General features: G+C 61.9%; 6 protein-coding genes across 6 annotated transcripts; 3 read left to right on the forward strand and 3 right to left on the reverse strand.

The window, feature by feature from the left end:
• Positions 1–4,831: 4,831 nt before the first annotated feature.
• Positions 4,832–7,123, forward strand: utp25 (U3 small nucleolar RNA-associated protein 25). The gene is made up of 3 exons (XM_062767307.1): positions 4,832–5,364; positions 5,406–6,149; positions 6,197–7,123. The coding sequence occupies exons 1-3, from the start codon at positions 4,858–4,860 to the stop codon at positions 7,040–7,042; spliced, it is 2,097 nt and encodes a 698-aa protein (XP_062623291.1). The 5' UTR covers positions 4,832–4,857; the 3' UTR covers positions 7,043–7,123.
• Positions 7,110–10,688, reverse strand: samB (MYND-type zinc finger protein samB). The gene is made up of 3 exons (XM_062767308.1): positions 10,335–10,688; positions 7,865–10,160; positions 7,110–7,815 (listed from the first exon to the last, which is right to left on the reverse strand). The coding sequence occupies exons 1-3, from the start codon at positions 10,411–10,413 to the stop codon at positions 7,239–7,241; spliced, it is 2,952 nt and encodes a 983-aa protein (XP_062623292.1). The 5' UTR covers positions 10,414–10,688; the 3' UTR covers positions 7,110–7,238.
• Positions 10,689–10,988: 300 nt separating this feature from the next.
• On the reverse strand, positions 10,989–13,122 carry Cdc40 (Pre-mRNA-processing factor 17). The gene is made up of 5 exons (XM_062767309.1): positions 12,699–13,122; positions 12,019–12,653; positions 11,500–11,974; positions 11,190–11,461; positions 10,989–11,124 (listed from the first exon to the last, which is right to left on the reverse strand). Exons 1-5 carry the CDS (start codon positions 13,087–13,089, stop codon positions 11,074–11,076), a joined length of 1,824 nt encoding a protein of 607 aa, XP_062623293.1. The 5' UTR covers positions 13,090–13,122; the 3' UTR covers positions 10,989–11,073.
• Positions 13,123–13,423: 301 nt separating this feature from the next.
• Positions 13,424–14,877, forward strand: jmjd4 (JmjC domain-containing protein 4; the record flags this gene model as incomplete). Its single annotated transcript, XM_062767310.1, has 5 exons — positions 13,424–13,537; positions 13,576–13,903; positions 13,944–14,296; positions 14,336–14,605; positions 14,643–14,877. 5 exons carry the CDS (start codon positions 13,424–13,426, stop codon positions 14,814–14,816), a joined length of 1,239 nt encoding a protein of 412 aa, XP_062623294.1. The 3' UTR covers positions 14,817–14,877.
• A 193-nt stretch (positions 14,878–15,070) lies between these two features.
• Positions 15,071–17,367, forward strand: rcl1 (putative RNA 3'-terminal phosphate cyclase-like protein). The gene is made up of 3 exons (XM_062767311.1): positions 15,071–15,324; positions 15,377–16,151; positions 16,197–17,367. Exons 1-3 carry the CDS (start codon positions 15,093–15,095, stop codon positions 16,366–16,368), a joined length of 1,179 nt encoding a protein of 392 aa, XP_062623295.1. The 5' UTR covers positions 15,071–15,092; the 3' UTR covers positions 16,369–17,367.
• gap-2 (Ras GTPase-activating protein gap-2) lies at positions 16,470–20,315 on the reverse strand (the record flags this gene model as incomplete). The annotated part of the gene is made up of 11 exons (XM_062767312.1): positions 20,064–20,315; positions 19,831–20,014; positions 19,618–19,784; positions 18,783–19,576; positions 18,626–18,744; positions 18,179–18,586; positions 17,904–18,140; positions 17,842–17,863; positions 17,737–17,802; positions 17,439–17,700; positions 16,470–17,369 (listed from the first exon to the last, which is right to left on the reverse strand). Exons 1-11 carry the CDS (start codon positions 20,160–20,162, stop codon positions 16,470–16,472), a joined length of 3,258 nt encoding a protein of 1,085 aa, XP_062623296.1. The 5' UTR covers positions 20,163–20,315.
• Between the last annotated feature and the right edge of the window lie 1,301 nt (positions 20,316–21,616).

The following is a 21,616-nucleotide window of genomic DNA, read 5'->3' on the forward strand; positions in this document are numbered from 1 at the left end:
CTCGAGGAACGACCGCCGCCGCCGCAGCGCGCGCCTCGTCCTTTCTCTCCTCCACATTCACCATTCACGCACCCAACGCCCGCCTTGTTCTCTCTCTTCCTCCTCTTCTGTCACACCCTCCTCCTACCTATTCTTGGCCTTCCTGCCGTGTCTCACAAGCCCTGCAGCTCCGCTCCTGCACAGGCACGTCTTGCACCTCAAACTGTACATCACATAGCCAATTGACGTGACTGGCCAATACTTCGACACAAAAGGTGAGAAGAGCCCCGGCCATTGCGCCAAGGGGCGCGCAACCTTTCCTTCCCTGAGTGACGCAGGGCTCACACAACACGAAAGAATCAAGCACCAGAAACAACATGCCTCCGGCAGCAGCCTCGTCTGCCCAGGTCCCGAGTCTGGAACTCGACAAGGTCATCAGGAGCCTGCCCAACGGCGACCTCGCCCACCTGCTGTCCAAGGCAACGCTCGCCGGCCTACCGAACGGTGCTGCGCGGCCGAACGGCGTCCACACGCACACGCCGGCCGGTACCTCGCTCACAAGAATCCAGCAGGCCAACATTGGCTGGACCCCTCTTGGCAAGCAGCAGCAGAACCAGCAGGCTGGTGCGAGCGGCGCCAACGGCACCAGGAGGGCATCAGCTACCATGGCTGCTCCAGACAAGTCGCAGTGGCGCTTCTACCCTAGCCGCATGGCTATGGGCTCGCTCACCGGCCGAAGGTTCACCCAGGTGAGTTATGCTGCTGCGCCGGAGCCGAATCGAATCTCGGAGCTGATAAGACAAGATGTTTGGCGACCAGTGCGTGCGGCAAGGTGACGACGGTAAAGCCGCCTCGTTCCTCTCGTTCGACCTCGCCAAAGAGGAGATCGTCATGCAGTCGCAGTTCAGCAGCGCAACGTACACCGCCCTGCCGGACATCTTCACGCCGCTGTTTGCCCAGCTGCCCTTCAGTGACATCACTGAGCACGGCATTCATGTCGTCGAGACGCCGGCGAGAAGCGGTCCATTCACCGTGGTCGTGGTGACCATCTCGTGTCGCCGCCCGCCCAAGTTCCACGCCGCGTTCCCAGGCGAGATGCATGGCATCCCGCAGGTATACCGCCGGCGCGCGACAGCTCTCGACTTCTCCACCTCGCCGATCGTACGTGGCATTTGTGGTGGCGCCCCTGCTGACTCCAGACCGAGACCGATGCGGGAGCGATCGACACTGTCCCGGACGGTGTGGCAGCCAACGTGGGTAGCTCCTCGGTTTGCGCACCCGCATCTGACGCCACAGCCTACATTCTGGAACACGTTCAGGTGGACCTTCTCCTTCAACAGAAGCGAGCTGAACCGCTTCCGCCTGTGTGCCCAGAGTCTCATGGCGCTGGCAGAGGACAACCCGGACCTCGTCCTCCTGTCGGCCAACCACAGCGCCAGAACCCATGACGTGGCCAAGACGGAGACCGAGTGGTTTCGCCCCGACCTCTCTAAGGTGGACTTCACTACCCGCACCCTCGTCGAAGGTCTACTCGGGCACGGCATCCTCCTGCCGAGGGACACTGACACTCTCCTCGCCGCACTGCGCAAGGCTACCCCCGCTCAGCCGTTCTGGCACCGTATCCTCGAGAGCCTGTTCACCGAGGAGCGCATCCGTGACCCGGCAGCAGCAGTGCAAGGTAGGCTGATGCCACTGGGGTGGTACTGACACCAGGCCGTGCCTCCTTACTCCGTCGTGGCCCGCCCCCAGCCCGTACTGACCACCTCGTCATGATTCGAACCGTGCAAATCACGCCCACACGCGTGCTGGTCGCTCCGCCCATGCCAGAGACGAGTAACAGTGTTACCCGCCGGTACAAGGACAAGCTGGACGCCATCATCCGCGTCCAGTTCCGCGACGAGGGCGACAGGCTTCATGTGAGCTGATACGACCCGAGGCGGCAGCTGACATCAGGTTATCCATCAGGCGCGACAGACGGACGAGGTAGACAAGTGTGTCGGCCTCATGTCGCGTGTTCGCCGAGCCATGCACTATGGCATCAACGTCGGCGGGCGTCGATACCTGCCCATTGCATCGTCCTCGTCCCAGCAGAAGTGAGTTGCCGACATCTGTTTCATCAGCTCACACCCAGGGACCACGCCATGTGGTTCATCTGCTACGACATGATTGACCGTGAGGAGCTGCTTTCATGGATGGGTACCGTCTCCGAGACGGTTGTGGCGAAGCACGCCGCGCGTATGGGACTGGTAAGTGGCGGTGTGAGCGGAACTGACAGCAAGCCCTTCAGTGCCACGCGCTCAGTCAACCTCGACATTGTCATGGGTGAAGAGTACCCTGACATTGAGCGTAACGGGCATTGTTTCACCGACGGGTGCTCAATCGCCGGCATCGAGATCATGCGCAAGGCCGCTGCCGCTCTGGGAGACAGACGTGGCGTCAACTCCACTCCCTCAGCCATCCAGTTCCGCCTCGGGTGAGTCGCGCGAGGGGCCTATCGCTGACGGGCAGCGGTGCCAAGGGAGTCCTGGTCTGTTGGCCCGACTTGGTCAATGAGACAGAGGTTCGCCTCCGCCCTTCTCAGGTCAAGTTTGACAGCAATCTGGATGACCTCAATGTCGTTAGGGTGAGTTAGCTTCTCTTGGTCTACCCCCCTGTACAAGCTGACACGCCACAGAGCGCGCGCTACCAGGCCGGTTTCCTCAACCGCCAGTTCATCATGATCATGTCGGCCAACGGTGTCCCAGACAGCCTCTTCAACGAGATTTTTGAGGACCAGCTCAGACGCGTCTCGGGTATCTCTGAGCGTGCCAAGCGCCGCGCTCTGACCAAGGACGACAAGAGCTCGATGAAGTCGTTCACCACTGTAGGTTTAACCATGTGGCATTTCTGACTCTCAGTTCCCCGTCGCGCACCTCGTCGAGAACGGGTTCCACACCAACCCCCTCGTGCAGGACATTGTACGCCTGATCGAGGTCAGGCTGCTCCAGGATCTCAAGTGGCGGGCACGAGTCAACATCCCCAAGAGCGTGTATCTCATTGGTGAGGTCCGGAGCTCTTTTGCATTGACCTGACACCTCAGGCGTCTCCGATGAAAGTGGCATGCTGGCCGAAGGTGAGATCTTCTGCCAGTTCCAGTCCTCCGATGCGCCACATCCCCAGATTATCACCGGTGAGGTCGTTGTCTGCCGTGCGCCGGCACTCCACCCTGGAGACGTGCGCCGGGCCTTGGCGGTCGACAACCCCAGGTTGCGCCACTTGAAGAACGTGGTCGTGTTCAGCACCCAGGGAGAACGGCCCCTTCCTAACATGTGAGTTGCCATGTTGATCGCGATGACAACTGACATGAACCTCAGGTTGGGCGGAGGCGACCTCGACGGTGATGGTAGGTTGTGCCGAGGGCGAGCCGCTGACCGCAGACTTTACTGTGATCTGGGACCAGCGCTTCGTGGCCCCATTGACAGTATGCCCGCCGATGGACTACACACCACTTCCACCGGTTAGGGTGCCACATGTCGAGCAGCAGCATGTCAACGAGGTAAGCTGCCACAAGCAGGTCGGAATCTGATCCCAGAACTTTGTCCAGTATATCCTCGTCAGTCACCTTTTGCGTAGCTCGGCTGACGCCAGAACGACGTTCTCGGACAGGTTGACAATGCTCATTTGGCCCAGGCGGACAAGGAGGGCCCCTCGCACCCTATGTGTCTCGAGCTGGCAGAGATTCACTCTGTGAGGCTGCCGTGAGAGTCACGCTAACATACAGACTGCGTAAGAACTGATCACCGTCGCTGTAATAAGCTAACAGAGGCGTAGAGTCGACTTTGCGAAGAGTGAGTGCTCTTGTCGCAACCCCCTGCTAACGCCCAGCGGGCAAGGCGGCAACGCTGCCCAGGGAGTATTCGCCCTTGACGTGGCCTGATTTCATGGGCAAAGTGAGAACGCCACATCGATCATGCGCTAAATCCACAGCTCAAGTCGTACGAGAGCGAGAAGATCTTGGGTCGACTGTTCCGACTGGTAAGCCTCATTCAATTCCGCATGCTCACTCCAGATTGACCCCGAGCCCACTTTTGTCCCTACTGACCTATGGGTACTCGCTCAGGAGCGAGGGTTTGCAGACACGGACCTGATCTTTACCAAGCTCCCGAGGAGTCCAGGCGTTCTCGACAGACTCCGTCCCATCAAGGCCCAATACGACAACGGCATCCAGTACGTCATGCGCCGGTTCCGCGTCAAAGAGGCCGAGTTGGTGGCAGGTACAGCTGTGCAAACCAAGCACCGCAAGAGCTCCAAAGAGCTGGGTCATATGGTGGTGGGTTGGTATTCTGCTGTGTTCGCTGAAGGTGCCAGGAGCCATTGTCGGACAACTACAAGATCAAGGTCGAGCTCGCTCGACAGGCAGCAGAGGAGCTCGCCGTGATCGTCCCCCCAGTTTTGGGGCTCAACGGCATGCAGGTTGTAGCTTACCACGCTCACTTCCTGTGTTTCGGCTCCAGCGAGGTTCAGCGTTGGCAGGGAGGGATCGACGAGTTGGCCCAGGCTGGCCTCCTCGCTGAGATGGAGGAGTTTACGCCACGGTGAGTGGTATCACAGACTGGATCGCTGACCTCCCAGCATGTTGTCGAGCTTTTCATTTGCATTCTGGCCAGAGCTGGTCCAGATTCACCAGAGCATGGGCACCAGATATCTATAACTTGTACTATAGATTTGTATATTCAGCGACACCACACAACCGCATCACAACACATGTCATTCACCAGTACTGCCCCCTGCCACGAACGGAAGCAAATCGGCCACCCACTTGACAGTGTCAAAGATTTCAGTTGTTAATCCATCGCCTCCACTTTTGGACACTTGTATCACACCCACACCACACCACCAATGACAACAGCAACAGAAGTCAAGCTGCTCACGCTGCTGAACGTGAGCGCGATCAAGCGGCCGCGCGAGGGCGAAAAGCCTGGCGGATTCCGGAGCCCGACCGTGTCGCGACAGCAGAGCGTGGACGGGGAGGCTCCTACGCCTTCAAAACGGCGGCGGAGCGTCGTGTTCGGCGGCGAGCTCGGCCCCAGCGGGAGCACGTACGGGCAGAACGGCAAGAAGGCCAAGGGAAAGGGCAAGGCTGCTGAGCCTGTCGCTGCGGCGGCCGTGGAGAACGATGAGGAGGCCGGCGAGCCCGACGCCGAGCTCGAGGCCGACTCGGACGACGAGGCAGCCAACGACGACGACACGTTCAACACACATTTCGGCGCCGCGCCAAGCGTCCTCACTCCCGCGGCTGTCGCTGCTGAGGCCGAGCACAAGTGGGTGACGAGCCGGACGAGCCTGCGAGGCCTGGGACGGGTGGTGGAGCAGCGTGTCGGCGAGGCATCAGACGGCAAGGCAAGGGTGAGTTGAACGGCCACTCCACGTTCTCAGCTGACGACCAGCTCACGCCCGCCATCGCCACCGCCATGGCCTCCAAGCCGCTGGCGAGCACGTACCTCTCCCAGCTGGGCGCCTACACCGACCTGTACGCGCACAGCCTGGACGGCGAGGCGGACGGGTCGGAGAAGGGCGTCGGCAAGGCCAAGCACCGGGATGCGCTGCGCGCCGCGGCAGCCGCGCACGCGATCAACCACGTCCTCAAGACGAGGCGGCGCATCGTGCGCAACAACGAGAAGCTCGCGCGCGCCGCCGCAGCCGCCGACGCCGAGGCGCCCGAGCCCCCGCGCGACCAGTCGTTCACGCGCCCCAAGGTGCTGCTGTTGCTGCCTCTGCGCTCGCTCGCGCTCGAGTGGCTCGAGAAGCACCTCTTCCCGCTCGCCGGCGAGGGGACGCAGATCGAGAACCTCCGCCCGTTCACGTCATCCTTCTCTGTGCCTGCGGACGAGGACCCGCTCGCGGGCACCAAGGCCGAGGCCGACTTCCCCGTCGACCACCTGGAAAACTTCCGCGGCAACTCGGACGACAACTTCCGCTTCGGCATCAAGCTGACCCGCAAGGCGTGGCGCGTCGTCATGCCCCCCGTCAACGAGGCCAAGCTGATCGAGTGCGACATTGTCATTGCGTCCCCGCTGGCGCTCAAGATGGCCGCCGAGCGCGAGGACAGCACCGACGTGCTGAGCAGTATCGAGATTGCCATTGCCGATGGGCTCGACGTGCTGCAGATGCAGAACTGGGACCACGTCCAGGTGAGTGATGACGATCCCGACGACGACAAAGGCTGATAATCACCCAGTTCGTGTTCAAGCACCTCAACGAGATCCCCAAGTCACCGCACGGGTGCGACTTTTCGCGCGTCAAGCCGTGGTACCTCGAGGGCCAGGCGCGGCTCTTGCGCCAGACGCTCCTGATGAGCCGGTACGACGCGCCCGAGTCGCGCGCGCTGTTCAACGGCTGTGCGAACGTGGCGGGCAAGGTGCGCGTCGACGCGAGCGCGTCGCTTGCGGGCGTGCTGGACCGTGTGCGCCCCGGTGTGCGCCAGATCTTCAACCGCATCGACGTCGACGCGCCGCGTGGCGCCGCCTCGCTGTCGCCTGAGGCGGCCGTCGAGGAGGTCGACGCCCGCTTCGAGCACTTTACGAAGAAGACCATCCCCGCCCTCCTCCGCTCCGCCGTCTCGCGCCAGAACACGCTCGTCGTCGTGCCCTCCTACTTTGACTTTGTCCGCGTGACAAACTACCTCCGCAAAGCCGACAACGTGTCGTATGCCGCCGTGTCAGAGTACTCCTCCAACGCCGAGATCTCGCGCGCCCGTACGCTGTTTTTCAAGGGCAAGCGCGCGCTCCTCGTCGTCACGGAGCGTCTCCACTTCTACCGCCGGTACAAGCTCCGTGGCGCCAAGACGCTCGTGTTTTACTCGCTGCCCGAGCACGCCCAGTTCTACTCCGAGTTCCTCGCCACGCCATTCATCCCCTCGCGCGAGGCCGAGGCCGCCGGCGCCGACGCAGACGTCGACCCAGCAGAAGTGTCGGCCATCACCCTCTTCTCGCGCTTCGACGTGCTCAAGCTTGAGCGTGTCGTCGGACACGACGACGCAAGGCGCATGCTCGCCAGCACCGAGGCGCGTTTCGAGTTTGCCTAAGTAGATGGTTTCAGTGTGTTTAGTTTTCCAATCCCAGCAACATGTACAATGCACTATACGTCACAAATGCAATGCAAACCGTGCTACGTACTGCGTGTCGCCCAAGCTACATGACAAGATAGATGTGTTTACGCGGTCAATATGACAACTGAGGCGATCATAAGAGGGGAGAGGGAGGATAAGGCGATTAGAGGTCCTAGTGCTGCGGTGGTGTGTCGGAGCGCCTGTATGCCGACATGGCATTGTTCATCTCGGCCGTTGACGAGGGTCCGCCCGAGCGGCCGAGCTTGAGGAACGCGGGGAGCGAGGTGCGCGGGCTGTTAGCAGCCGAGGTCGACGACGACGAGGCGGACGCCGACGCCTGGCGGTCGGTCCACATGGGGGCAGTGGACGGGGGAGGCGCCGTCGTCTCGCGGGCGGGAGCTGGAGGCGGCGAGACGGCGTGCGACTGGATGTGGGCAGGGGCCGAGGTCGGCACGGGTGCCGTGGGGAGATCGGGGAGGATCTGCGAGTTGAGGCGCAGCTGAGGAAGGCCCATCGCCCCCAGAGGCACAACGGCGGCGTCATGCTGACGAGCAGTGGGGGCCGCACGCGGCGTGGCCTGGATAGCTCCACCGCCGCGACCGCCACCGTCACCGCTCATGTCAACATCCTCGTCATCGTCGCGGCGTGGTGGCGGGTCGCGACGGCCGTTGCCACCGCCACCGGCGCCTCCAGCCGTCCCGTTGCCTGCGGCGTCCGCCGACGGCTCGGGTTCGGCACGAACGCTGCACCTAGAATATGCGTTAGCAACTGGCCTGCTTCCAATCCAACGTTACTCACCAGAACCGATGTCCCTCGCTCCACGCCTTGCTCTGGCACTCCTTGCTGCAGTACTTTGCCTTCCTGCACCGGCGGCACTTTGCAAACTCGCGCGGGTAGACCTCCCATCGGCCGCACGACATGTAGGCACACTGGCGGATGCCGCCCTGCGCGTCATCCTTGCGGCAGGCGTTGCGCATGATGACACCAGCCCAGTACTGGATCTCGGGCGGGATCTTGAACATGTGCGGGTCCGAGGGGGAGGGGCGGAACGTGAAGCGTTCCACAAGAGAAAAGATGTTGGGTGTCTCCGAATAGGCGGGACGCTGCGGCAGCTGGACGTCCGAGTCGTCTCCACCGAGGTCAAAGTACCGGTGCATTGGCCGACGCGGGTGGTGGAAGGTCGCGCGGACATGCGGGTACTTGGACAGATACGCCAAAAGCTGGAGCGCGAGCAAGATGTTGTCCTCCGAGTAATTGGTGCCCTCGGGGTTGAGAAGCATGCTGACGCCGACGTATGACGCCAGATCCTGGAATCCACGGGGCGCACCGTTGGCGATGATGATCTGCGCTGGTGGCACAGCAGGGACCTGCACGGCCAGGTCGACGGCGTTGGCCGTAGGAAGCTGGACGTCAGTCGTCACTCGAGGCGTCTGGGCGGCGCCGGGCTGTCCAGGCGGGGCACCGGCTTCCATGTCGAAGCGGGCCTGCTCGGCTGCTAGGGCCTCCGGATCGGGATCCTCGGGCACCATGCCGGTGATTCCTCCAAGGCCGTCAACAATCGCGGGCTGAGGGGCGTTCTCGGGCTGGTTGACTACGGCAGCTGCAGCCTCCATCGCGGCGTTGGCTGCAGCTGCCGCAAGACCAGCGTTCAGCGTCGCTGTTGCTAAATCTGTCTCGGGAGCGCCGTCAGAAGCTTCGCTCTCGTCCTGCCGGCGGGTTTCACGGGGTGGAACAAGCAGTGGTCGACCGACAATGGTTCCTCGGCGTCCGCGCTGAATGTGCATGCCTTCGACGTGCTCGTTGGCATGAACAGACACGCCGCCAACTGGACTCGACTGCGTGCTGACTGTGTCGGTGGCGAGCTGTGGGATCCGTGCGGCTAATCCCGAGGCCGGGCGGCCCGACTCGACAGCGGCGACAGCGTTGGTGGTTGCCAGACTGTTGTCGGAACGCGCGCGGGGGATAGCTGGAGGCTCGTCTCCTGACAGAGAAGCAGCGGCACTCGACGCCTGGCTGATGCCTGCGGGCTCGGGTGACCTCCGTGGGATCTGGAGTGGCAAGACCGGGAGGTGCGCCCGTGGGGTTGTAGTCGCTTGGCTTGGGCCGGCCTCGGCCGTCTCCGTGTTGTCCGTAAACTCGACGTCCATGCTAGCGTCTGCGCCCGTGTCGGTGTCTGCTGCGTCCGTCTCACCCGCGTCCGTCTCGCCATCAGCCATGTCAACGTCCGTGTCCATCGTGGTCGTTGGTAGCTGCACTGGCAGCTGCACGGTTGCCGTCCGCGCGCCTCCTGTGCCGTTCCAGGTAATAGTTCCTGCACGGCTCTGGAGGCGGTTGGAGAGGTAGGACGCCACGCTGACGAGCTGGCCCAACCCTCGGGCAGTGGGTGGGCTTGTAGGGTCGACGGGGCCGGATGGTGGAGGTACGGGGTGACCATTCGCAGGGCGGGTGGCGGTAGTGGCCTGCTGCTGTGGTGCGTTCGCTTGGCCCTGGGTCACCGCAAGTGGGGCTTGCAGTATGTTCTGCGAAGCAGTCGTTGGAGCCTGGGCCTGCGGCTGACTCGCTGCTGCACCGCCGGTATCGCGCGTGTTGCTGCTGCTATTGCTGCTGTTGGGGTGTCGTGACCCGGGTTGTCTTCTCCTGCGGGGGTCGACACCGGGCAAAGGCGCGCCAGACGCAAGGGCATCAACGGCAGCCTGACTGCCTAGCGACGACGAGAGGATGGCAATACCGCTCTTCTTGAGGAACGACTCGAGGATCTGCGCGACAATGTCGAGCGCGCCAGCCTGGACGACTCTGGTACGGATCGTCTCGTTTCCGCGAACGCCAATGTTGACGACGCACTGAAAGGCGAGCGAGTGCCGTAGCGAGATGGCCCGGTCAACGTTGATTGTTCGTGCCGTGCTCGGTCCGTTTAGCCCCCAGAGGTCGGGCATGGTCGGTTCGCGGGGAAGGCAAGAGTCTCGGAGAATGTCGAGCATGCGTTCCAGGCCGCCGTCCATGGTGAGCACTTCGCGAATGCGGGGGGACGTCGAGGTGAGGTACGTCAGCTGACATAGGTTGTTGAGGAGGGCGAGCGTCGAGTTGGTGTCGAGTGCTACGTCGTGTGTCAGCTGTTGTGGGCAAGATGGCGGGAGCCAGGCCAAGGGCTCGGTTGGGCAAGAGACACGGCAAGATCTTGTGTCTCGTCCCGAGCGGCTCTGCGGCGGCGGGGGCGGCTGGCGGGCTGGCGGCGGCGGCGGGGCGGGCTGCTGCTGCTGCGCTTACTCACCTCTTCTGTCGTACAGCATCTGGTTGATGCTGATGACTGCCCTGTTTGAGGGGGGAAAGGTGTAGTTTGACTCGCGCATTGCTGGCTGGGCGATGGCTTGTACGAGCCTTTGTCAGCCTTGCTGGTGGGAGTGGTCGACAGTGTCGCGTGGGCGGGGCGGCCAGTGGCCCTAAAGGCTCGGGACTGGGATGTGAGGTGGACGGTGTTACAAGGGGGCGGCGGGCGAGCGGCGTCGTCGAGAGGTACTGTATGCAAGGGGGGGTCGTGGCCGTGCGTCGTCTAGAGGCGCAGATGGGATTGAGTAGTACAAAAGGTCGATGAAGGGGAAGATGAGGTTTATGCAAAGGGGCAAGGAGATGGGGGGTTGAATGTGAGTGTGAGTGAGTGAGAGGTGGTGGTGGTGGTGGGTGTGGGCGCGGCGGGAGGCCAGCCAGCCAGCCAGCCCAGACGCACAGCCCAGCCAGCCCAGCCCAGGCGGCGGCGGCGGCGGCGATGGCGGCACCAGTGTCATTGTACTGCACACCTGCGTCACACTGGCGCGCGCGCCCATCACACCCCGCAACGGAATCAAATTATATAGGCCACTTCACACTCCCTCCTGCTGCTAATGACCGAAGCCTTGACCAAGCAAGCGTCCTCCTCCTCGGTGGCACTGCCCCAACATGTGCAATGCAATGCAAGCAGCAACTAGGCTGCTCTCTACATGATGCATAAACTACCACCATCAAATCTCCCCCCTCTAAGCCCACAGCTTGATCAATCCATCCCACGAAGCGGTAATGACCTTGGACTAGAAGCCGTCAGCAACCAACCTTGCCCATTCCCACTCAAGCCATTACGACACCTGTTACTCACATGCTCATTAGGCAGCCACACGTGATCAATCACGACCTGGTCGTGCGCGTGCATCCGCTTTGCGATCTTGCCAGTCTTCCAGTCCCAGAACACGACGTCACCACCGCCCGTGCCAGATGAGATGTACTTGCCGTCTGGCGAGAAGTTGACGGCGCACGCATAGCCCGCAACGGTGTGACCCGCAAACCGCTTCTTCTTGTTCTGCCTAAAGTTGCCGTCGGCAGAGTAGACGAGAATCTGGTTGTCGAGCGACTGGCACGCCACGTACTTGTCTGGATTGTCAGTTGGTGTCAATGGCCGGACAACTCACTGCTTGGGTGCTTGGCGACCGACGGCATCGAGTGCATGTACGGTTCGGCGATGTACTTGATGACGACGGGAATGTCATAGTCCCAGCCGCGGATCGTCTTGTCGTCCGAGGTCGTGAGGAAACGGCGGTTGTTGTCCACAAACGTAATGGTGTTGACCGGACCGAGATGCTGGTCATATGTCTGCGTGATCTCGTGTGCTCTCAGGTCGTACTGGATAATCTTCTTGTCCTGCATACCGGCCAGGAAGACGTTCTGCTTGTCGCCGTCGGGGTTGAACTTGACAACGTTGGCGACCTTGCCGTTCGAGAAGGCCTGGATACACTTGCCCGTCTCCGTGTCCCAGAGCTTGATCGTGCGGTCGTACGAAGACGACAAGAACTTTGATCCGTCGTTGTTGAACGTGACGTCCTTGACCGCTTGCGAGTGGCCGAGGAAGGTTCGCAGGCAGTTGCCCTCGTGGTACACGTCCCAGAGCTGCGGCGTCAGTACTGGCCCAGCGAAATCCCCCACCAACTCACCTTGATCTTCGTGTCCATACTGCCACTGAGCAACAAGTGTCCACTCTTCGGGAAGAGCCTGATCGCCGAAACGCCCTTGTTGTGACCCGTCCAGGTGTGGATGCACTTGCCGCTGGGCATGTAGGCATTGGGTGGCGGCGCGCTCTCGGAGGGGTTGAGCTTGACGTCGACGTCGTTCGGGATATGCATGTACGTTCGTCCGGCGTAGTCGTGGAGCTCTTTTCCGTGGAAGATGGACTTCTCCTCGCGAGCAGCCTTCATCTTGGCCTGGGCTGCCTCCTTGGCCTCCTCGCGACGGCGCTTCTCCTCGCGCCACTCCTCGGCGTCCTCCTCGACCTCCTCCTCGACGTCCTTGGCGCCCTCATAGTCGGCCCATGGGCCAATGTACGCGCCGTCGCCGTCGACAATACTCGCGTCGCCACCCGCCTGGCGCTTGCGCTTCTCGGCCCTCCTCGTCGCTCGCGAGACCTTGAACGTGTCGACCATGGAGAAGCCGTTCGCCTGTGCCGCTTCCAAAGACCCAACAACACCGGCCCCGCCGTTCGCTGTTGGGTCCAGCGCGTACCCATGTACCGCAAATGTCCGTTGTTGCCTGCTGAACTCGTAGCTGTCCATCGCCTGCTGCTCAACATGGCCTGAGGCGTCAGCACACTCCTCACACCACCAACCACACTACCCACCAGACAAAGAGTTCATTCCCTTGTTCTTGGCCTGGTTGAACGGGTCCTGCGGGCCCTGCACCGGCCGGGTCATGTCCTCATACCGCAAGTTGACATTGATGACCTGGTCCGTTGGCCGAGCGATGATGGCGTTGGAGATGGCATTCGGGTCCTCCTTCAGAACATCTGGCGCGGCAGCCACCGCGACAGTCGTGTCGAGCGCCTCGGCCTTGGCTGTGCCGTTGCCGCTCAATCCGAAGGCGTCGGTCTGAGCCTGCTTTTCCAACTGCTCATCGTCCTCATCGTCATCAATGTCGGGTGCGGCGGCGACAGCGGTACGAGATGAAGACGCGACGATGGACGGCCCTGCTGTCTCGTCGTCGGACGACTCGTATCCTGCCAAGAGCGACATTGTGGGTGGCAAGTGTTGTTGTTGTTTGTCAAGTATGTATCGGTGGACTTTGAGATGTGGATGGAGGTGGAAAGTGATGGTGGATGAGCCTGACACGCAGCAAAAGTGCTGGCTGGCATGGCGTGTAAGCGGTTTCATTTTGACAAGTATCCCAAAGCTAAATGACTATTAGGAGCATTTTGTAATCGCAGATCCCCGTTATCAGGCTCACGTGACCAACGCGCACAGGCCCCGCAATGTTGTTGCGAGTGGCCCTTCCTCCCCTCGACTGTCGCGTTTGCATCTCTCCTTCGTCTCATTCCAGCTCAAAACGTAGGGAGGCCAGGGCAAGACCATGGGAGCACCCCTTCCATCGGCCCTATCAGACGCCGAGCGCGCCGAGCTCCTGCGCGATGTGCCCGTCCGCCCCTTCCCAACCTACGACGACCTTCCCTACCCCGACTTCTACGTTGGTAACCCGGCCCGTGGCGGCGCTCACCTACCCAGCGTGAGCACCTGGTGCCCAACACGCCGTTCCTTCTCTCTGCAGCCGCGACCGTACACTGGCCGGCACGCACAGCGTGGGTAGCTGGCGAGCTCCCGAACCTGCCTTCCCTCTGCGCCTTCGCCGACCAAGTCGTGCCTGTCGCCAACACGGCCGAGCGCGAGTTCTCCGAGTTCGAGCGCTCCGAGCGCCCGCTCGGTGAGGTGCTCGACGCGTGGGAGAGCGGTGATGGCGCGTCACTTTACGTCAAGGACTGGCACCTCGTCGCCGAGCTCGAGTTGGCGGGGCAGAGCGGGAGGGAGGTGTACGCCCCGCCCCCGTGTTTCCGAGGTGAGCTAAAGGGAGACGTGCATTGTAGCTGACAAAGCAGACGATTGGCTTAGCCCTCCATTTGACACTTCGCCTTCCTCCAAGGCCGCAGCGCACGCATCAACGGCCGACTTCCGCTTCGTCTACGCCGGCCCAGCGGGGACGTTCACTCCGCTCCACCGCGACGTGTACGGCTCGTACTCGTGGTCGGCGAACGTCGTCGGGCGGAAGCTCTGGTGGTTGTTTCCCCCAGGTACTGAGCACGACCCGGCGCTGCGGGACTCTCGTGACGAGCTGCTTTTCGACGTGCGCGGGCTCCCGGCCGAGGCGAAGGGGGTCAAGGTGCTGCAAGAGGCTGGCGAGGTCATCTTCGTCCCGTCAGGATGGCACCACCAGGTTGTGAACCTCGATTTTGTGGGTGTGAAAAGCGAGGATTCCGTCCTAACCCACCAGTGTATCTCGATCAACCACAACTTCTTCTCGTCAGCGACCCTGTCGCGGGTATACGACGCGCTCCGGGTGTCAGAGGCGCGGTGCGCCGCTGCGATCGACGACGTGCGTGGGGACATCAAGGCGCGCCTCGGTTCTGCCACGGTCGAGATTGCAGGCGAGACCGTGCCCGCCTGGGAGGCCGAATGGGCCGCCGAGGTCGACGGCCTGCTGGCACGCGACGCCGGCTGGGGGTGGGCCGGGTTCTGGGGCTGCGTCCTGGAGAACATCATGGTGGGTTTCCAGGAGAGTTTTACGGCTAACCCACCAGCACCCGCCCACGAGCGCCGAGCTCTCCCCGCCCACTGCGGACCGGGACGCGTTTGTCCGCGCCGTGCTGGACAAGTTTAAGGCGTCGTCCGAGTGGCGGCTGCTTCCTGAGGCGAGGGCGATCGCCGCGCAGGTTGAAGAGCTGCTCGCGGCACCGAGTCAAAGCACCTTATAAACACACCAACCCACCCGCACATTGTACCACTTCACCATAGATCCTACAGCATCTCCTCGTGTATGCATCTACTTGCATGTTTGTCCAGCCCATGCTCAGCAACAGCATCAGCCGCCTTGGTGGCGGGGCCAAACCCACGCGAGCGCCACGATCAGTGGCAACATCACGTGATCCATGAATTTCAAGACTTCGGCGTCTCGAAGTCAACCACCACCAGCGTCGAAGACGACCTCATCGAGCTCACTCTTGTTGCCATCTCACCCACACACCCACACAATGCCGGCCCCAACACCCGGGCCCTCGCGCCCCAAGTCGGACCTGCTGCGCTTTACGACGCACCGCCACCTACGCCAGCGCCTCGTGCTCTCCGTGCTGTCGGGGCGCTCAATCCGCGTCGACGGTATCCGGTCCGACGACGTGCACGTCGGTCTGCGCGACTACGAGGTCAACCTCTTGCGGCTGGTGGAGAAGATTACGAACGGGAGCACGATCGAGATTAATGTGACGGGTGGGTTGGCGCCGTCGCCTCTGTCTTTGCTCCGAGCTCACTCCGCCCCCAGGTACATCGTTCGTCTTCCACCCCGGCCTGCTCCCCGGCGGCAGCTTCACGCACACGGCCCACGCGGGCCGCAGCGTAGGCTACTACCTCGAGGTCGTGGTGCCCCTCGCGCCGTTCAGCAAGAAGCCGCTCCAGCTCACGCTGAACGGGATTACTGGCGCCGAGGGGCGCGACATGTCCGCGGACATGGTACGCACCGTCACGCTCCCGACGCTGCACCTCTTCGGGGTGAGCGACGGGCTCGAGCTGCAGATCAAGAAGCGCGGTGCTGCGCCTTTGGGCGGAGGACAGGTCGTCTTCAAATGCCCGGCGGTGCGCCAGCTCAAGACTATCCAGTTCACGGAGAAGGGCCGCGTCAAGAAGATCCGCGGCATCGCGTACAGCACCCGCGTGAGCCCGCAGTTCGCCAACCGCATGGTCGAGGCCGCGCGCGCGGTCGTGAACCGGTACACGCCCGACATTTATCTGTACACCGACGTGTACAAGGGCGACGAGGCGGGCAAGTCCCCAGGGTACGGGCTCACGCTCGTGGCCCAGTCGACGACGGAGGCGATCCACGCCGCCGAGTGTCTCTCGCTCGATCCGAAGGCGGTCAAGGAGGGCAGCGTGGCGCAGACGCCCGAGGATATCGCGCTGCATGCCGCCCGGCTGCTGCTCGAGGAGATCAGCCACGGAGGGTGTGTCGACGGAAAGCACCAGTGGCTCGTGCTCCTCCTCATGGTGCTGGGCAAGGAGGACGTCGGCAAGTGTCTCATGGGAGACCTGACGGCGCATACGTGAGTGGCGGTAGGGGAGGGCTGAGTTGAGACTGACTCTCGCAGCGTCCAGTTCCTCCGCGATATCATGGCCTTCTTCGGTGTCAAGTTTAAGATTACGCCAGTGGACGCCGCCGACGCTGCCGACGCCGAGGGGCCAAAACGTAATGGCACAGGCGAGGTCCTGGTCTCCTGCGTCGGTATCGGGTACAGCAACGTCAACAAGTCCATGGCGTAAAGGCATCATTCACTATAGCAACTGTATGTATAACACGGGCATATTTCTAGATCACGGGAGCCTCGGTCAGGATTCAAACATACACACACACACTCGCCGCATTATCGAAAGTCGTTGAGACGCTCGACGCGGGGAATAGGCAGCGGCGGGATGGGCTCGGCTGTCCGCCCAAAGAGCTTGGAGGCGATTAGCGTTGGGCGACGCTTGCGGCCGGTCGTTGGTGTCGTTGGCGGCAGCATCGACTTGGTTGCAGCCGTGGGCGACGACATACCCACCTCGCTGTAGACGGGGATGGGGGAGGAGGGCGTCTGCGAGAAGACGCTCGGCTCAGCTGGCGTCATGGGTCTGCTGGGCGGCGTGCTTGGTCGCGAGATTTGCCGCTCGAGCATGGGCGACATGGCGCGTTCACGGTCCGTAAAGTCCGAGATGGGGCGGGGGGATGAGACTTGGGGCGAGAATGTAGCTCGCGGCGGAACGTGGATCGACTCGGGAGGCCCAGCGCGAGAGCTGCTGCCACCGGCGCCGTTGCTGCCATCGCCGCCACGGGAGAAACCCAGCCACTTGCGCGCAGACGACAAGATTGCCATTCCGTACGACTCTTCTGACGACGTGGTCGACATGGTCCGCGTGAAGGGCTGGTAGCCTGCCGCCGGGGTCAAGCTTCTCTCCAGTGATGGACGGGCAGATGGCAGTGGTGTCCCGCTGCGGCTCTCAATCGTCTCGAGCTCGTACGTTGACGGCGTCGCAAGGTCGTGGATGCGGTCGAGGAAGTCGTCGTACTTCTCAATGAGCGAGTTGATATCCTCAGTCCCAAGCTTTGGGGATGTGAGGCCGGTGCCAGGCTGCTGGCGCCGTTCGTACCACAACTCGGCGCACATTGCCCACTCGGCGCCCATGTCCACCGGGCCGGCCTCGGTGACATAGGGGATGGCCTCGGCTTCAAACTCGTCGAGGTGGAGCTTGCGCTGCGCCACAAAGCTCTCGATTTCGCTCGGTGCTGTCTGCGGTGGAGGCCACTCGCCTACGGGTGTCTGGGTCTGGTCAGCACAGCCAAAAGCCGTCGAACTCACTACCAGCGATGTGAGGTAGTCGATCATTGCGTCGGCATTCCGGCGAATGAAGGGCTTAAACACCACAAGGTCGGGGTGCCGACTGTTCTCATTGTCCGAAAAGAAGGCGAGCGCGTGCAGGACCTTGGCGACGAGAGTGAGCGTGCGCTGCACCTCGAGGGGCAGGAGGCCGTCTGCCAGGCCAAACAAGTGCGGGCTCATTAACGCGGGACCGATGAGTCGAAGGAAGACAAAGGACGACACAGCCTTGTATCTCAGCAGGCTGGCAGGTGTCAGTCAAGCATGGATCAGGACCTACTCGTTGTTGTAGTCGTGGAACTCTTTGACAGTGCGGAAGATGTACGCCAGGACGTGGCGGATGAAGCTGGACAACGTCAGTGACCGACTTCGGCATGCTGCTTACTCTGGGAAGAGATTGCGGTTCTCTGCACAAATGTCAGCGAGGCCACGTCCATCTGCACTCACCATACATGTCCCTCCAACATGACTCGACGAGGTCGGAGAGCCCCCGCACCGATTGTCGGTTAGTCGACGAGTCACCTGTAGGCCCCGACACGAACGACGAGGTTGCGATACGCTCATTGACAACCCTCCTGATCGTAGGACCAATCGACACGTCAAGGAACTCCTCACACATCATCCTCATCAGCACTTCTAGCGTCTTGGACAATGGCGTGTTGCTCCTGAACAGAGTATTCCCGGCTGCGTTGATCAGCACCACTCGCCCGACTTCCACTCACGAGTCCGCGCCTCCAGACGGCAGGTATCGAGCACTCTCGGCATGAGTACACCTTCACACAACGCGATTCGACACAGGTGGTCCATCGTCCCTTCCATGAGACCTCGACCGGCCATGACGTGGAGGAATTGAGAACCCGCATTTGAGTGTGCAAGATCCTGACCCCTCAGTATCGACTCTGTGGCGTCCGAACTATCAGAGCCTACCAATGCTCGGTACTCGTCGAGAGGGAGGATGTCGATTTCCTGGAACGAGACGCTGAGCCGCATCTCCCCTATCACCCGGCCGCTGAGGGATCGAATTGGAAACCGCTCGTCTGCCACCTTGGCAAAGTTCGATACCAGTGGCAGATCTACCCGTGCAAAGGGCTCTGACCGCTTGTCCCCTTTACTTCGGAGAAGCAGGAGCGCTGCCATCAGCCACACACGCCCCGTCACCGCCTACTCACTGCACGTGAAGAATGATGGCGCCTCGGTGAAACCAAACTGTTCGCCCCAGTACGGTGTGCTGTTGGAATTCGGGGCCTTGCTCCAGCCGGTCCGCGCATAGATATGGTCGTCGAGGAGTCTGAGCGTTGAGCACATGCATACACTGCACACACTCACAGTTCCACTCTCATTCGGTGACGCCATGACCACCCCGGGCGGATTGCCGCCTGTTTCCCGAGGGCGTCGACGTCAGACACCTTGCTACTCCTCCCTGGCGATTGCAGCCCAATGGGGACTTCAACCGTGTACTCTGAAGCCGAGCACTCCTCGGGGCGGTTGGAGATGTCATCCAGCGGTTCGGTCCGTTTCTTCTGCGGCTTGGCCTGTGACTCCTGCAGGTCCATGACTCCGATCTTTAAGCGGCGGTGGGTGCGCGTTGCTCTTCGCCCTTCGTTGGGGAGCTTGGCAAGCGACCGGAAAATGACAAACCACTCATCTCGCTCCAGTTTGGATCGGAATGACAGGTACACGAATGTCTCTGTTTCCTCGACGTCGCCTTGGTAACGGTGGGGCAACATTCTTGAGGGTGGCAACGACTCCATCTGGCCAGGCGAGGAGGACGTCTTGCTGTGGCTCCGTTGAATCGGCACTCTGGGCGGCAGGCCATCACTGGGTAGGCGTACTGGCTTGGGACCGTGGGTAGCGAAGGGGGCCGAGTTGAGGAACGGAAACGGTGGGGGTGACGCAAGAATAGCCTTCTCTTGCATGCTCCTGGACAGCTCGTTGAGAATCTGAGGCACTGGCGGTGGGGGGTTGACACCCTCGTCTAGTCGAGGGCGCACAGTCACCAATCGAAGGGACAGAGCATGGGTCCTGCCCGCTATTGACGGGTGAATGTGCTGGACATCCGACGTGGTCCATCCTTCCTCGGCGTCGATGGACGGGATGAGGTAGGTAAAGGCGATCTTTCTCTGGTCATTGTCAGCCTCGTTGGTATTGTGGCAGAACTCACCCTTCCGACACGGAACAGCCGCAGCTCGCCGCCATCCCTTCCTCCACCGCCGTTCAACGTCACTGCTACACGCCCAGGAATCCACTGCTCAGGTAGCTCCCTTTCTTCGCGCGTGGAGACTGCTGCAGCCAGCTTGGCCAGTGTTAGGTTCCCGTACGATCGCCTCGCTGTGGCCGTGCTCAGCAACGAAACAGATCCATCGGCACAACTTACACTTCATCGACTTCTTCGTAGCCGACGGTGCCCTCATTGACGCAGACACACGCATGGCCCTCGGCCCAAGGAGGCCGTCATTCCGATTGGCGAGACAATCGGGCGTGGGCGACAGTACTGAAATCGGAGAAAGTGGTGGTGGAGGAACGGCGTCCGAGCGGTTTCGTGGCCGTCTCTGCTGCTGCTGCTGCTTGTCAGCTTGGTCGGCCCGCGGCCTGGGCTCGACGACGCACCTGCTCGGGCACACGCTTCTTTGATGGCCCAGCAAGCGACTCTGGGGTGGTGGTCGAGATGTAGTACTCGATGGGCGTTTCGAAGGACCAGGACGCCATTGTGCGAGGTGGGGAGTGGGGACAGATGCGTTAAGGTCGAAAGATGTAGATATGATGCGATGAATTGTTGTTGTTGCCAAGACGAGACTTGTGAGGATGAATGCCCGAGATGCCAGAGTGAGCCGCGTGAGTCGTCGTCGTCGTCGTCGTCGTTGGTGATGTTGTTGTTGTCGTCCGTGAGCGCACCAGTGAGTGTGAGTTGTGAGCGAGAGTAGGGTGCGTTGTTTGTGCCGTGTTGTTGCGAGAGAGTGAGTGAGAAGGAGGAGGTGCAAGGAGGTCGTTGTAGGAACAACAGGAAAAGAAAAGACCTAGGCGATGTGGAAGGATGGGCGCGCGCGCAAAGGGCACCGCCGCACTGGCACTGACATGGCGCAGGTCGTGGGTGGTGGCCACCGGCCAGCAGTGGGGTGCATGTCGCTGTCGTCGTCGTCGACGAGCAGCCAGCAGCCAGCAGCCAGCAGCCCGTGGCGCCGCACCCCCGCACGCGCCGCACAAAGGCTCTCTCACTGGCGTCCTAAACCTGGCCTAGGGGATCTGACCTGACTTTGTCGCCCCCGCAATAGCAACGAGTGAAGGCAACAGCGCATGTCGGGTATCGTCGTGCTGTCGTTTGTCGTCTCACTTGTCGGTCGCCCCCGCGCGCCCCCGGTTGAGCGCATTGATCGCCCAGCGTGGTCGTGTCTTGCCCCGTCCGCCTGCTCCCCCCCTCGACCCCGTTGCCCAAGGCTGCGCACGGACACGCCCACGCACGACGACTCAACAGAGAGAGAGGGTGTGACCCACCCAAAACAACGGGCTTGTTTGCTGCTGGCGCCGCGCACGCCACCCCAGGCAATGCGCCACACTGCGTCCTCCTCGTGCCAGACGGTGATATCAGACGTGGTGCCCCCGTCGGGACAACGCACCCACCCAACTCCATGTAGACCGAGGGCGATTCAGCCTGTGTGCGACACCCCGCCACAGTCGCCGCCGTGCGCCGCGCGCCGCAGCGTGGGTCACACGCCGCCAGCCACCAACTCGTCGAGGGACCCACCGTGGTCCCCCGCCAGCCCAGTCAGCACGAGCTGGTCCGAGCGCAACTCATTAAGCCACGCCTCGACAACCCCTGGCCCTGCACTTTTGCTCTTGCGCACTCGCCCTTTTTGGTCCACGGCTTCTCTGCACGCTGCCTAGACATACCTTGGTGCCTTTGGGTTTTGTACTGTTCGCACTCGACATGACAAACACACGACCAAGACTTGCCAGGAATCAAGGCCGGCGCCAGGCCCGTAGACAGCGGTGAGTGGGTGGGGCAGAGTGGAGGTGACGAGGCACTCCGCTGCGCGACTTGTGCCGGTCGAGCGGGCCGGGTCTCAGTCCACCTCCACTTCCGCTGGCGTCAGGGGTGGAGGGCAAGGAAGGAATGGGTGGAGGGGGCGAGGAAGGGGGAGGCAAGACAACGGCGGCTGGGGGTC

This window comes from Vanrija pseudolonga, chromosome 1 (assembly GCF_020906515.1).
Source record: "Vanrija pseudolonga chromosome 1, complete sequence".
Classification (NCBI taxonomy): Eukaryota; Fungi; Basidiomycota; class Tremellomycetes; order Trichosporonales; family Trichosporonaceae; genus Vanrija; species Vanrija pseudolonga.

Bases quoted from the DNA above. Each gene is read 5' to 3' on its own strand.
- utp25 (XM_062767307.1), top strand. From the start codon at position 4,858: ATGACAACAGCAACAGAAGTCAAGCTGCTCACGCTGCTGAACGTGAGC. The intron at 5,365-5,405 runs GTGAGTTGAACG...GCTGACGACCAG, and splicing joins CATCAGACGGCAAGGCAAGG to CTCACGCCCGCCATCGCCAC. The intron at 6,150-6,196 runs GTGAGTGATGAC...ATAATCACCCAG, and splicing joins AGAACTGGGACCACGTCCAG to TTCGTGTTCAAGCACCTCAA.
- samB (XM_062767308.1), bottom strand. From the start codon at position 10,413: ATGCGCGAGTCAAACTACACCTTTCCCCCCTCAAACAGGGCAGTCATC. The intron at 10,161-10,334 runs GTGAGTAAGCGC...CACACGACGTAG, and splicing joins GATGCTGTACGACAGAAGAG to CACTCGACACCAACTCGACG. The intron at 7,816-7,864 runs GTGAGTAACGTT...CGCATATTCTAG, and splicing joins AGCGAGGGACATCGGTTCTG to GTGCAGCGTTCGTGCCGAAC.
- Cdc40 (XM_062767309.1), bottom strand. From the start codon at position 13,089: ATGTCGCTCTTGGCAGGATACGAGTCGTCCGACGACGAGACAGCAGGG. The intron at 11,975-12,018 runs GTGAGTTGGTGG...CTGACGCCGCAG, and splicing joins GTATGGACACGAAGATCAAG to CTCTGGGACGTGTACCACGA. The intron at 11,125-11,189 runs GTGAGTAACAGG...GACGGCTTCTAG, and splicing joins TGTGGCTGCCTAATGAGCAT to TCCAAGGTCATTACCGCTTC.
- rcl1 (XM_062767311.1), top strand. From the start codon at position 15,093: ATGCCGGCCCCAACACCCGGGCCCTCGCGCCCCAAGTCGGACCTGCTG. The intron at 15,325-15,376 runs GTGGGTTGGCGC...CTCCGCCCCCAG, and splicing joins GATCGAGATTAATGTGACGG to GTACATCGTTCGTCTTCCAC. The intron at 16,152-16,196 runs GTGAGTGGCGGT...TGACTCTCGCAG, and splicing joins GGAGACCTGACGGCGCATAC to CGTCCAGTTCCTCCGCGATA.